Source organism: Agrilus planipennis, unplaced genomic scaffold, assembly GCF_000699045.2.
Source record: "Agrilus planipennis isolate EAB-ADULT unplaced genomic scaffold, Apla_2.0 scaffold239, whole genome shotgun sequence".
Lineage (NCBI taxonomy): Eukaryota > Metazoa > Arthropoda > Insecta > Coleoptera > Buprestidae > Agrilus > Agrilus planipennis.
Genome location: NW_020442381.1, coordinates 11151 through 24906, shown reverse-complemented (window position 1 = coordinate 24906; position 13756 = coordinate 11151). Strand labels below are relative to the sequence as shown.

Sequence of the window (13756 nt, the reverse complement as noted above, 5' to 3'; positions counted from 1 at the left end):
AAGCCACAATGATCTATTTTATGACGCATGCGCGTTTTTAATTTTATAAGAATAAGTTGAACTATACCTTTAAAAAAAATCAAAATTTAACACTATTAAAAGTAAATAAAAATAAAATTTATTTTTATTTGAATAAATAGAGGTGTTAGCTAAGGTATTGTTAATTAGTTTTATTATCTTTTAGATGTAATAACAATTAAAAAAAAAACGCGAAAATCGGGATAAACACGATTTCTGGACAATTGCAAAAGTTCTGAATAATGAATTAAGTTTACCACAACTAATAATTTTATTAAGTATTACACATGCATACGTGGTGACTACTATGGCGTTTTTAAATTGATAAACAACCGTGTGAAATGAATGTATTTGATTAAATCAATATTTAAAAAAATTGTAAATCATTGAAAAATTTGATAAGAATACGACAATAAATGATAAGAACTACCAAATTCGAACAGATATTACATTTTTTTTTTCGCACTCTTACATTTTGTTCGACCATTTTATATCCGCCATTTTTAATTTTGCAAATCCGATATCAAAGTCGTAATCAGCATAATCAAAAGCTCCAGTGCCTGATGATTTATCCTAAAAATGAAGTTAACTAATTTTGCTAATTTTTATTATCAATAAACAAATAGAGATTTAATCGATACAACACCAACCTGTAGACATTGAACTTTAAACTGTTTGAACACATTTCAAAAGTTGTTATGAATTTTTATTCAGTTAAAAATTATTCCCAAACAATGCTTCTATTTTGACTACGTTTATTCCACTATTAATTAAATTTCCGAATAGTGGGTGAGTGAGTTACACTTAGTTACAACTTGTAACAAGAGTAAAGGTCCTATCGCGTTCTTTGACTTAAGTCATTGTTTGACGAATAATATTACATATTATGAATTATGATCCAGTTCAGAAAATCAGATACAATCTTGATTTAAAGATTGTACCGAAACCGTAATACAATTTGTAGCATTAAATTGTAATAAGAAATTGGTCAGATGACTGGATTAAGGGATAGGATAATTTATTATGATCAATTTCTGATCGGATGGTTGGATCAACAGGTAGAGTACTGTCCGCTAATCAATTTCTAATCGGATGACCAGATCAAGGAATGGAGTACTGTACTCTGATCAGAAACTGATCAAATCGGTGGATCAACGGATAGAGTACTGTACTCTGATCAGAAACTGATCAGATCGGTGGATCAACGGATAGAGTACTGTACTCTGATCAGAAACTGATCAGATCGGTGGATCAACGGATAGAGTACTGTACTATAATCAGAAACTGATCAGATGGGTGGATCAATGAATAGAGTACTGTACCCTGATCAAAAACTGATCAGATGCCCGTATTACAGAAAATCTGATCCGGATCTGGACACAATCCGGGTTCTCTGAACTAATTTCCAGTCGGGAACTTCTCGGAGGTTGCTAGTAGACGCTCCGTGTAACAAAGTCGGCGCGGCCCGGAGCATGAAGGAACGTCCTGACACGTTCTTTCGCGAACATCGTCAGTAAATGTTATACATATATATAACATAATTTTACATTGCCGTTTGTATATATGTTTATGCAAAGGGAATAAGTTATTTAACATTTTGTAAATATTTTCGGACCAAATTTGATAATTTATATATTATGAACCGCATGCTCAAAAAGTGTGAGCCGTGGTCACTTCATTTTTCTTTTTAAACTTTTAACGACTTTGCACCCCTTGTGCAACTACCTTATGTAAACCCTATACGAGCTTTTCAGTAAACGATAGAACAGTTTTATTAATAAACAACACTAAATTATTATATTATCTTAAAAACTGCATTTTGTATTTCTGAAGAAAGTTTCCATACGATTTGACACTAAGTATTTAAAATAGATGGCCCTCCCCTATTTTGTGTCTTCTATTTGAAATACATCGTAACAAGAATTCTTCGCATCTCTGTTAGTAAGAGCTCATAGATCATTATAAAAAAATTAACTAAGGAATAATATTTATAGAGTATCGATCTTTCAAAAGTTAATATCGATATGTGAATTTATTATTTACAGTCCCTTAAAACCCACAAGGAACCCATAAATCCCCAATATTATCAGAAATGCAACTAAAAATAGATTTATAATTTTTAACAAACAATATTTGAAATTAGAAAATACCACAAATGGCGCGGTAAACGCCATCTGTAGTACGATGGTACATTTTAGGATTTCGTATGCTCCAACAAGGTCCATTTAAATATATGAATATCTACTTGCTAAAACGAATCCCGGCGTAGCTAACCTCAACGTGATAGGCACGTTACCATAATCGAATAAAATAATTCGAAGCAGTCTGTATTCCGTCGAAACTGCCAGACGCGGATTTCGATCTGTTTGGATCTCATCAGCGCGTCGCAGACAGCTCCGACAGAACACAGACCAACTTTTACCTGCTGTCTTAATAGCGCGTTTTAGAAAACACCACAAATGGCGCGGTAAACGCCATCTGTAGTACGATGCTACATTTTAGAATTACGTATGCTCCAACACTGTTGCGACGCGCTGATGAGATCCAAAAAGATCGAAATCGCGATCCGCGTCTGGCAGTTTCGACGGAATACAGACTGCTTCGAATTATTTTATTCAATATTTAAAATTCCTTATCATATTCAGATAAGATGATTTTTACGATTAATAACCGCCTTTGCATAACGAAACAATCGATTTGTGATCGCATAACTTACCGTGATACGCTACAGTTGAGTTTAACCTTATCAGCGCTATGTCGTTGTGAAATTTTGGAGTATCATAATGCTCATGGGGTATAATTGTCTGAGGTTTGAAATCCTGGTATGGTGGAGCACAAATGCCATTTTCACAATCTACTTTTGTGTCTACATAGTTTTCACCTAATCTTACAATAGACCTGAAAGTACATTCTTGTCATTATAGCATTCTTTGCGATATTCTAAAACGCATTTCAATTATCTAAAGCAGGTACAACAAAGCCGGCAAAATTAATTTCGAAAATGCCAAAATTAGAGACTAATTTGGTGTCAAGGTCAAAAATTAGAGCCGCATAAACTACTAATGATTTAACTTCAAACATAAACTAACCAAAATCAAACCTTCAAGAAGTACATAAAAAGAAAATAGAAATTATTAAAAGAAATGAAGAAAAAAAGACATTGCATCAGGAAAGAATAGGACCCAGGTCGCCCGTGTAACAAACGAGAATTTTATAAATCAATAATTTTTGATCTGGGCACCAAAATAATTTTGAAATTCCTCTTAGCTACTTTGTTGTTCCAGATTCACGAGCGTAGTTTGTAGTTTAACTTGATTGCCCCATGATTGATCATAAATAAGAAAAAAATATGTTTAGATTTGTATAAAGATCTTACACTTTATATTTCTGTGGAATATTAATTACACAGTGTGCAGCCGTTAATACGTAAAGTTTGTTTATAAGTGAACCACCACAGCGAAATGTTGGTTCCATATCATCCGTTTCATCATCGAAATCACTGTCGCCGTCATCAAAAATCGAACGGTATTTGTATCCTATCCTAGCCAACCAGGGATATTGCCCCAAGCTTGCTTCTGTCCCGCCAATTATCCTGTCAGACAAACTTTCCCCGCAATGTTCGTAATCTAGCAAATTCCAATTGTAATGGCTTGTTTCGTTTTTAAACGAATCTACAAATCTTTTAATGAAACTAATTAGAGATTAAATTTTAAATGTACTTACGACTTATCCCAAAAAGTTTTGTAACAAAAACACACAGAAAAACTAACAACTTTTCGGTCCAAAACAGCATATTGAAACCACAAAATAGAACACCCTGTGCCGGTTATTTTTTCATCTGCACATCTAATAATGGCATGCGCGGAACATTATTTCGACGATATAATAACACCAACGGGCAGATTCGAAGCTTTGAAGATTAGCGAATTGTTTGATCGTGTATCACAAACATAAAATGTGGGCGATAATAGAATCACCTACATACAGCTACCGTTGATAACATAATAAGTTATTGTTTTTATTTAATGGAATTATAAATGTAAAATCAACACATTGCTGATCAACTTGATACAAAAGTGTACTACGACATTGAACCAAAAATTCTATGCTTTTATTTCAAATTTCGATTATTACTCTAATTTTTAAAATTTCCAACTGAAAAAAAAAATCAGAGAATGTCAGTTCTATTAAAAATTCTTTAGGGAACAATCCAAAAAATAAATGTCATACGTCATACCTATTGTCACATCACTACTAACACATCAAAATCGTACATAAATTTCTCGTTCATCGTTAACAAAAATTCTTGTATTATCTGTAACATTAACATTTCCATATTTCGTACGTAAATGAAGGTAAGTACTTGCATAAATTTACATTTTGTTTTTTCAAAACATATCTATTTGTTATAGTTTTATATTTGACCTCAAAATCATTAGGTAGTTTTTTAAATTGTGTTTCGTACTTTTGCCTGGAGTTCCGAAACGAGAGACCCTCCTATTGGCTTCAGATATTTAAGTACCACATACTCTACAATGGACTAGATAATAATATCAAGTGGTCATAAGTTAAAGGGGGGGACTCAAAATTGCCACCGACTCCCATAATATTAAGTGATAACTACAACATTAGTAAATAAACTATGTTTCATGTCCATGTTATAAATAACTACCAAAAATTCTAATCGTAGGGAATTGGAACTTTTAACTTCGTCCAATTCGCTGCGATTTGAATTTTTGATAATTAGCAACTTTAGTATTTAGACTAAAATCCACAAAGGGTATGTTGGGTATGGAATGTTTAGGTCAACGATGATAATCGTAATTGTCGGAATCCTCCCGTTCAAGAGAAAAAACCTTCTATTTCAGTAAATCACAACTAGGTCCATATTCCTGTGAACAAAAGATAAGTCGTGACCGTTACGCTCACATCGTTCCTGCTGTTTTTCCTACCGTATCCTAAGGAATCAAATAGAGAAAAGCTTTAGTTAATATATTTATTTACTCCCATGGCCTATCCTTAGTCCTCACTGCAAAACACTTGTTCCTGGTGCACAAGTCATTACCACCCTTCCCCCATCACACCTCCTTTTTCCCTTGCGATAAACGGTTCTATTATCTAGATATTTACCTAGTTTTTGACGTGACAACGTCTTATAATTCGATGGAGCCGGCTGCACGCACGAAAAAACGTGACTCATGAGGCGTTACCTCGCTCTGAGGCGTTCCATTTAAGGCTTGAAGTGCAAGCGAGAGCGCGGAACGAGCGACAAAGAGGCACAATCGGCCTCCGCGTTCGGCAGCGTTCGACATCTGTCTCTCTCCTACTTGAGTGAGCGATGCGTCCGCGTGGACAGCTGCTATACAATAATACATTTCCATTTACCTCCTTCTCTATATCCATACAAAATATCTATCAAACAAATAAAATTAAAATTTTCTTTTGAAAAATGAAATCATTCCATCAGTATTTTCTTATGACGTTGTCACGTTCAACTATCGTCAGTAAACCGACCTTACAGACAACCGATTTTTTTTTTAATTTTAATATAACACCTAAAGCTAACATGCCAAAAACACGAATTTTTCACCCCTCTCCGATTTGAGATGCTAAAAACCCTTCAAGTATCATCATTTGAAGTCAGTCTGAATGTCCTTTAAGTTATCGCGAAAAAATTAATAATATTTTTTTTACCTCCTTCCGGTTCGAATCGTCACAACTGATTTTATTATAAATTATCATCTAGTTTTTAATCGATAAATAGAATATGTGGTAAAAATTTGAAGCCAATAATCTCCGCACGTACTTTCTCACATTAACATCGTAACTGCATATTTTTGTCTGATTTATAAAATTTAAACTTTGCAATAAAACATAATTGTTTACAACAACATTGGATTACGGTTATTTAACATGTAAGATTGTTTATTAAAACAAAATTATTGCATTTATAAACAATCGATTCTTTCACTACTGTTACAACAAATACACATGCCTACTGTTTTACAGTAACAAATAATGTTTAAATTTTTTCATTAGCCATTTTAGTTTGCTCTTTTTGAAATTGTTTTAAAATGTTTAATATATTGTTTCTTTTATTTTCTTGTAAAGACCTAAGCGTATTATATCAAAGAGATGACTGAAGAAACCGATGTAACCGTCACAGAACTAACTCCTGCTACCAACGCCGATGACGCTGACGACGGACCTGATGATGGGGCTCAGTACGTCTGTAATGCAATCTGCGGGTTTTGCAAATATTTTAAAAAACTCTATAGGAACAAGTATCACTGGGAGATATTCAAGAGTGTCACGGTTTTTATTTTGGCGCTGAAACTGGCCAACGAATGCAGAGGGATTGCCATACCACCGTTAGAAGCAAGCATGGGATGCACTTGTGGATGTGCAGGATAATTTAATACGTATTTTAAAAATTGATAATTGAAATTCATTAACAATAAACAAACATATCCATAAAACAGTTTCTGATCTTGTTCGGCGAATCAACTTTGTTGGCTACGGATGTTTTATGATGATACTGATGCAAAGTGATTCATAAATAAGTTTACAGTTTAAAAATTGTTTATCGAAAATAAAAAAAAATTGATAATTGAAATTCATTAACAATAAACAAACATATCCATAAAACAGTTTCTGATCTTGTTCGGCGAATCAACTTTGTTGGCTACGGATAATTAACAAGAAATCGCAATTTCCGATAAAAATAATAATTAAATAACTTAAGTTAATTTATGTTTGTGTCTGTTATATTACAAACAATAGGTAGTAATACCAAAAGTGTTTGTAAATAGTAATAAATAGATACCTTATTTTATCCTACATAAGAACAAGATAACCACTGATACCTAGTTCTGCTGTATCCCCATAATAGAATAAAATAATTGCTTCAACATCGGAAACAAAAAAATTATGTTACTTAAAAAAGTAGCAATTGCAGTAGCTCAGTAGTAATACCTAACTAATCCTTTGTACTACCTTCCTCAATGATGATATTAATGTTTATTCAATGAAAATCAGTCAAAAACGGTGAAATTTTATTTATTGATTATGTAATCTCGAACTAATGTTTCGCCTTTTTGGTCCAAGACTTTATCAAGGTAGATTACTAAGCTATTTAATTACATCAGACGGAAAAGAAAAGGTTAGAAGCATTCGAAATATGATGTTAAGAATGGTGAGGATACCGTGAATAGAGAAGGTTAGAAATGAGGAGGTATTAGAAAGAATAGGAGAATAGAGGACTCTATTGCAGTCAATAAGAAATAGACGAAATAGGTTAGTAGGACACCGTCTCAGACATGAAGGTCTTGTTAGAGACATACTAGAAACAGAAACGGAAGTTAGGGGTAGATGTAAGCCTAGATTAGATTACTGTTCGCAAATAGTTAAGGATATGGGTTGTTCTAGTTTTAGGGAAATGCGAAGATTAGCTCAGAATAAGAAAGAGTGGAGGTGCGTGTCCAACCAGTCTTAGGACTAACGACCTTATGATGATGAAATCATCTATAGCTTTTTTCTGGACAATTTAGGTATACAGGGTGGCCCAAAAACTACGCGATATGCTCATTACAGTCAAACCGTAGGTTTAATTGAAAAAGTTTTCAAACAAAACTTGTAAAAATCTCGAAAATTGCTTCGTTTTTGTGTTATTTGTAGAAAACTGAAAGGGGTGCCTTTTTATGATTACTCAAAAACGCACCATGTAAAAGAAAAGGTAACTTTGTGGTTTTATCATCTTTAGAGGCTATATTCATAAAACCCTTTTAACGCAATGGTTCCATACTAAAACTTCTATTCAATAGCCCATTAGTAATCTATACCTTGTCAAAACCTGAATCAAAAAGGCCAAACGTAGGTTGGAGATTGCATAACAAATAAATAACATTTCACTCCTTTTGTCTGCATTTTCTTGAATAAATAACAGTACCTAACTAATATGTAAGTATTACCCGGTTGCCTGCATTCTGGTTTCCCAAAAAAACTTTTTTATTCAAATAAATTAAGGATCGCAAAGGAAGGAAACAGAATAAAAAACTTTTTTGATAGATATTCAAACATGCGATGCTATAAATCTTTTACGTTTTTTATTTTTGACTACATTATGTAAGCAGTTTTTTAATACCTTAAATCAGGAAGGGCTTCACAAAACAATATTTTTGTCCCAGGAAAATCATAATTATATAATATCTAGTGTCCTGTGTGACAAAATTTAAGTTCGTGTTTTATGTCAAAAACCAAGTTCTCTGGAATTAATAAATTTTAAGTGGGACAAAATTAAGCGTTTGGAGTGGAATTAAGAAAATCAAATTGGCAAGTAGCAGAAAGAAATTTCTGTGCGGGATGTATTTTGGACCTTGTCTTGGGCTGACTAGTACTGGTTAAGTTTAGGTCGTGCCCCCTTCAAATGACCTATGGCTGCTAGACTCAGCCCTCGTAACTCGGAAGTGAACGCTTTAGAACAGAGAGGCTATTTAATTGGTAGAAAAATCGGCCAGGGCTCATACGCAACAGTTCATTTAGCCGACTATGTGGACGGGTCCGGACCCAAGAGAACGCGTCTCGCCTGTAAAATTTTCGACAAAGAGAAAGCACCGAAAGACTTCTTAGAAAAATTCTTTCCCAGAGAACTGGACATTTTGACAAAAATTGAAAATCCCCACATCATACAAGTGCACAGTATATTGCAAAGAGGGCCGCGAGTTTTTATTTTTATGAGGTAACAACTTTTTTATTACAAAAAGAAAAAACTACATAATGTTGTTTAGAAACATAACACGTATTTTGACACACAGGGTGTTTTTCTCAGGTAGAGACTTTCTTTAAATAAGGATAATACGAAATATTAATGTGAAAATTCATTTTCAATTTTCCATCCTCTACAATTTTTTTTTTGTTTTGTAGTGAATGGAAAATGAATTTTCACAATAATATCTCATATTACCCACTATTAATAATTAAAAATGTCATAAAGGTATTACCTTGTATTTCAAAACGCATTTAGGTTTCTAATTTTTTTTAAGTGGAGTTGTATGTTGTATTTGTACAGTAGATTTTCGGTGTTAATGTTTTATTTATAGTTTAGTTTAATTCCACAGTAGATAATCCTAATCCATTCGATTTTCAAAGGTCCAGTTTATTTCTTTACTTGTTTGGTTGCCCAACAAAATACTGATAAGAACATATAAAGCGTACAGTGAAGTCAGGGAAGGCGCACAGAGTTTATTTATTACATTAACATTAACGTGCAACGTATCGTCTTTCAGTGCGAAGGCTTCCTCAATATCAAGGTAAATTTTAAGGTAATATTGATGAAGTCATGCATCAGTGTTTTTACAACGTAATAATTATATCTACTATGTACCATTTTTGCAAACGATACCAATTACCATAAAATAAACTAAAACCTACGTTAAGAAAGCCTTTGCTCCAAAAGACAAACATTAGCCAGTGGCGTAGTAAATCCTAATGGACCCGAGAGTGAACTGTATGACAGGGTCCTTTCATCCCATACCATACTCCACCTAATAAAAAATTTTCTACGATTTTTTATGAAAAAGAAAAGAGACAAGTATACAAACAAAGGAAATCCCTTAAAAAAAAAACCGCAGCAATTGGCGAAACGTCGATTAATCGGTGTACTCACTGAATAAGGAAAATAAATACTATAGCACGGCCATCGGCCCAATGAGGAAAAGTTAGCCCCACAAAAGTTTTTTTTTTTAGGTTGTTGCTTGCAAAAAAACAAATTCCTTCTTATCTCGTAAATCGAAATTCTAGAAATAGGATTGGACATAATGAATATACATATAGTATCAATTTCGCCTTGGCATTGAATTTAACCAGAACGTAATTTTACTGCAATCTGGTTCACGTTTAATTAAGAATTAATTTCAGTATCGTTGTTCGTCTTGAATAATTAATGGCCTTTAGCAAGATAGCAATTTGATTATTACAAAAAATTACAGATAATCTAACCTACGTTTTTTTAATAACATGTTATTGTTTTAAAAATTGTTTCTAAATTAGCGACAGAAAGTGAGGGCGTCGCTTCGCCCCCAGGTCCCACGCAATCCAATTAAGTGCACATTTCGCAATAAAAATAACTAATTGTCGAGAATAAAATTTACATTGAAAACCTATTACCTAACTGTGTGACAAATTTTTTTAGTAAACAAAATTAAGTTGTAAAGGAACAAATGAAATTTAGGGTGCCACCAACAAGTTGAATGTGTAATATGAAATATTATTCTGAAAATTCATTTTTGAATTTTATACCCACTACACGCTACCTCAAATTAATGAAGGAAAAATTGTTGCTGTTTTCACACCCCCGCCGAATATCAAACCCGGGACCTTTGGCTTTATGCACCAATGTTCTGACCACTAAACTATATATACTGAATATACTACGTTTAAACATATAGGCTTGTTCGGAAAGTCATTTTGTTTTTTCCCGACAGAGGATTTAATTGTATTCTTTTGCACCCAACTTCACATTTAAGCCGTATAATTTTTATATGCTTTGAGAGCTCATATAGCAAGGCTTGTGTGTGAAAAATTCCAATTAATTCTACGCAGTAGTTTTTGGTTGGTGCCCTTTTAAATATGGAGAGCGATAAGCAGCATTTTCGACATATCTTACTGTTTTACTACAGAAAGGGTAAAAATGCTGTTCAAGCCAGAAAGAAATTGACTGATGTGTATGGAGAAGGTGTGTTGACAGTACGCCAGTGCCAGAACTGGTTCGCTAAATTTCGATCCGGCAATTTTGATGTCGAAGATGCACCACGTTCGGGAAGGCCGGTTGAAGCTGATAAAGACGCGATAAAGGCATTAGTTGATGTGAACCGGCGAATAACAACACGTGAGATCGGATTGAGGTTAAATTTATCAAATTCAACAGTTTATGACCACTTGAAAGGCCTGGGATTATCCTCGAAGCTCGATGTATGGGTTCCCCATGTTCTCACAGAGAGAAATCTGTGTCGCCGCATTGACGTCTGCGATTCGCTTCTCAAACGTCACGAAAATGATCCGTTTTTGAAGCGCATCATCACTGGGGACGAAAAATGGGTTGTATACAACAACGTCAAACGCAAGAGGTCATGGAGCAAAAAAGATGAACCGGCTCAAACCATTTCCAAAGCCGATATTCACCAAAAAAAGGTGATGCTGTCTGTTTGGTGGGATTTTAAAGGAATCGTTTTTTTTGAGCTTTTACCGGATAACACAACGATTAATTCGGAAGTCTACTGTCATCAGCTGGACAAACTGAATGATGCACTTCAACAGAAAAGGTCAGAACTAATCAACAGGAAAGGTGTAGTGTTTCACCAAGACAACGCGAGACCTCACACAAGTTTGGTCACTCGCCAAAAGCTTTTACAGCTTGAATGGGATACAATGCTACACCCACCATATTCTCCAGACCTGGCACCATCGGATTATTATTTGTTCCGGTCACTCCAAAATTTTTTAGACGGTAAAACCTTCACCTCAAATGAGGAGGTCAAAAACCTCCTCGATCAGTTTTTTGCCAGCAAACACCAAAAATTTTATGAGCGTGGAATTATGCTACTACCAGAAAGATGGCAAAAGGTGTTGGACCAGAACGGTCAATATATAATTTAATAAAGTATTTGTTTATTATACGAAAACTTTCCGAACAACCCTATACATACAATTTAGATAACTTTTAGAAGTGAGTTAGTTTAATATGAAATATTATTCTGAAAATTCATTTTTGAATTTTATACCCACTATACAGGGAAAAATTGTTGTTGTTGTCACACCCCCGTCGGGAATCGAACCCGGGACCTTTGGCTTTACGCATCAATAAACTACTAGAGGTGATAACAGCAACCACGACCAACCGACCTACAAGGTTAACGATCCGTCGTACTAATGTGACTATATATACTGAATATACTATGATTAAACAACAGCAACAGTTTTTCCCTCATTAATTTGAGGTAGCGTGTAGTGGGTATAAAATTCAGAATTTTTCAGAATAATATTTCATATTAAACTAACTCACTTCGAAAAGATGTCTAAATTGTATGTAAGTTGAATGTGCTTGAGCAAAACAATTAGACACCTACAGTATAAAATGTTCAATGTTAAAAAGAACATCTGTTGAAACAGATACAAATTTTATGTAGACAATTCCGCTATTTTAAAAACACGGAATGTACATATGTCGTTGCGGAGTTTTTGCAGGTCTTTTTAAGTTCTGAAACTTTTCTATAAAAAGCATTTTCATGCTTCTATTACCGCTAACGCAGAGTTTGTAAAAAACGCATTCCGTTGCAAAATTGGTTTCCATAAGAAAACACTGCGTATGCCAACCCTGAATATTGCTGAAGAAGCTGGGCACAAAATTAGGTTTTGGATTGCGAAGGTACATTTGGTACTAGAAAAAAGGTTTAGAATCCGCTTCTTACCAGATATTTATTGCTAATTAATTTCTGTATTTAATTAAAAGATAGTGAGACAGTTAATGAATGTGTAATTAAGATATTGTGTATAACATTTTACTTCTAATTAAAAAGCGGGCTTAACTGTAAGTAATTATGCATTAATAAACTTGTCATTAATGATTCATTTGATTGTATTCATTAAATGTACGGCAAAACTTTATTAAGGTTATTGCCTGGATTATTTTAAGAATATTTTGTCCTTTAACGATTTCTCGAAAACGTCTTTGCTACCAAAATGCATGGCGATTAATGTTTTCGACAAAGCAATATTTTGAATCATGCAATTTCCTATATCTCAAATCTTTCCACTGGAGTAGTGTAAACTAATAACTTCAAATAGCCCTATAATCCAGAGAGTTAAGTCAAACGATTATATACATAAGTTAGCAAAATGTGGTAGTGCATCTCATCGTACATAAACCACATTGTATTTCTCTCCGTTCTCAGTAACCAGAATTGTTAAAAGAAAAGAACAGTGAACCATTTTTTGTGCTTCTGTAGGTACTCATGCTTTTCCTGTTGCATTAATAATACTAAAAGTATCAAAAATGGTTTTGTCGAAGAACACTTGTAACAATGACGCTTTCCAAAAATCATCAAAGTGGACAAAACATTCTTAGAATAACCCAGTAAATATCGCCTTGAAGTGTTGTCGTATGTTTAATATGAGGGTGGAACAATAAATTTGATAAAAGTCATAGAAAACAACAAAAAAAAAGTATTTTTCTACATAATCTCCAATGAACTCAATACATTTGTTGGAACATTCTTCCTGTTCTTTATGCCCTCAGGTTAGGAAACAAAAAAAGCATAGACGTAGAGGATGGACTACGCATTCTCGATCCTTGCTGTAAGGTAAATGCAGACAGAAACGTGTGAGAGAGAGACAAAGCGATCGTGCGACTAGTATTTTTTTTACTGGTTACGAATGAGATAAAGAAAGAGGGAAAGAAACAAGTTTTTATCTAGAGAGTGGTCAATTTCACAAAGAGTATTGCTCAGTTTTTTTCTTCTTCTTTCTTTTGGGTGTTTCATTCCCACCACCCAGTAATGCTGGTGGGCGGGCAGTCCCTCCGGACTACGCCGGAAGGTAGGGCGGAAGGCCCTCTTCAGCCAGCTTTCAGGAATCGTGGGAATGGGTGGGTGGTGGTTCGGGTGAGAAAATTGAGACGAACGAAATGAAGACAGAAGAGAATGAAAGATTATCTGTGGAATATTACTGCCTCAGCATTTGCCTA

At 34.2% G+C, this 13756-nt stretch overlaps 2 protein-coding genes across 3 annotated transcripts in view; one reads left to right on the top strand and one right to left on the bottom strand.

The window, feature by feature from the left end:
• The window catches only part of LOC108742004 (melanization protease 1-like), a 17847-nt gene extending 13739 nt beyond the window's left edge, over positions 1–4108 (bottom strand). Inside the window, exons 1-3 of one of the 2 annotated variants that reach the window (XM_025980089.1) lie at positions 3742–4108; positions 3395–3689; positions 2735–2916 (exon numbers count right to left, since the gene is read on the bottom strand). In XM_025980089.1, the coding sequence (XP_025835874.1) occupies positions 2735–2916; positions 3395–3689; positions 3742–3811 (547 nt within the window). In that variant the 5' untranslated portion in view covers positions 3812–4108. The remainder of the gene's footprint in view (positions 1–2734; positions 2917–3394; positions 3690–3741) is intronic. The other variant, XM_025980090.1, reaches the window with a different exon arrangement.
• A 4116-nt stretch (positions 4109–8224) lies between these two features.
• The window catches only part of LOC108744018 (testis-specific serine/threonine-protein kinase 2-like), a 16669-nt gene continuing 11137 nt past the window's right edge, over positions 8225–13756 (top strand). Inside the window, exon 1 of the mRNA XM_025980092.1 lies at positions 8225–8755. Within this exon, the coding sequence (XP_025835877.1) occupies positions 8451–8755 (305 nt within the window). The 5' untranslated portion in view covers positions 8225–8450. The remainder of the gene's footprint in view (positions 8756–13756) is intronic.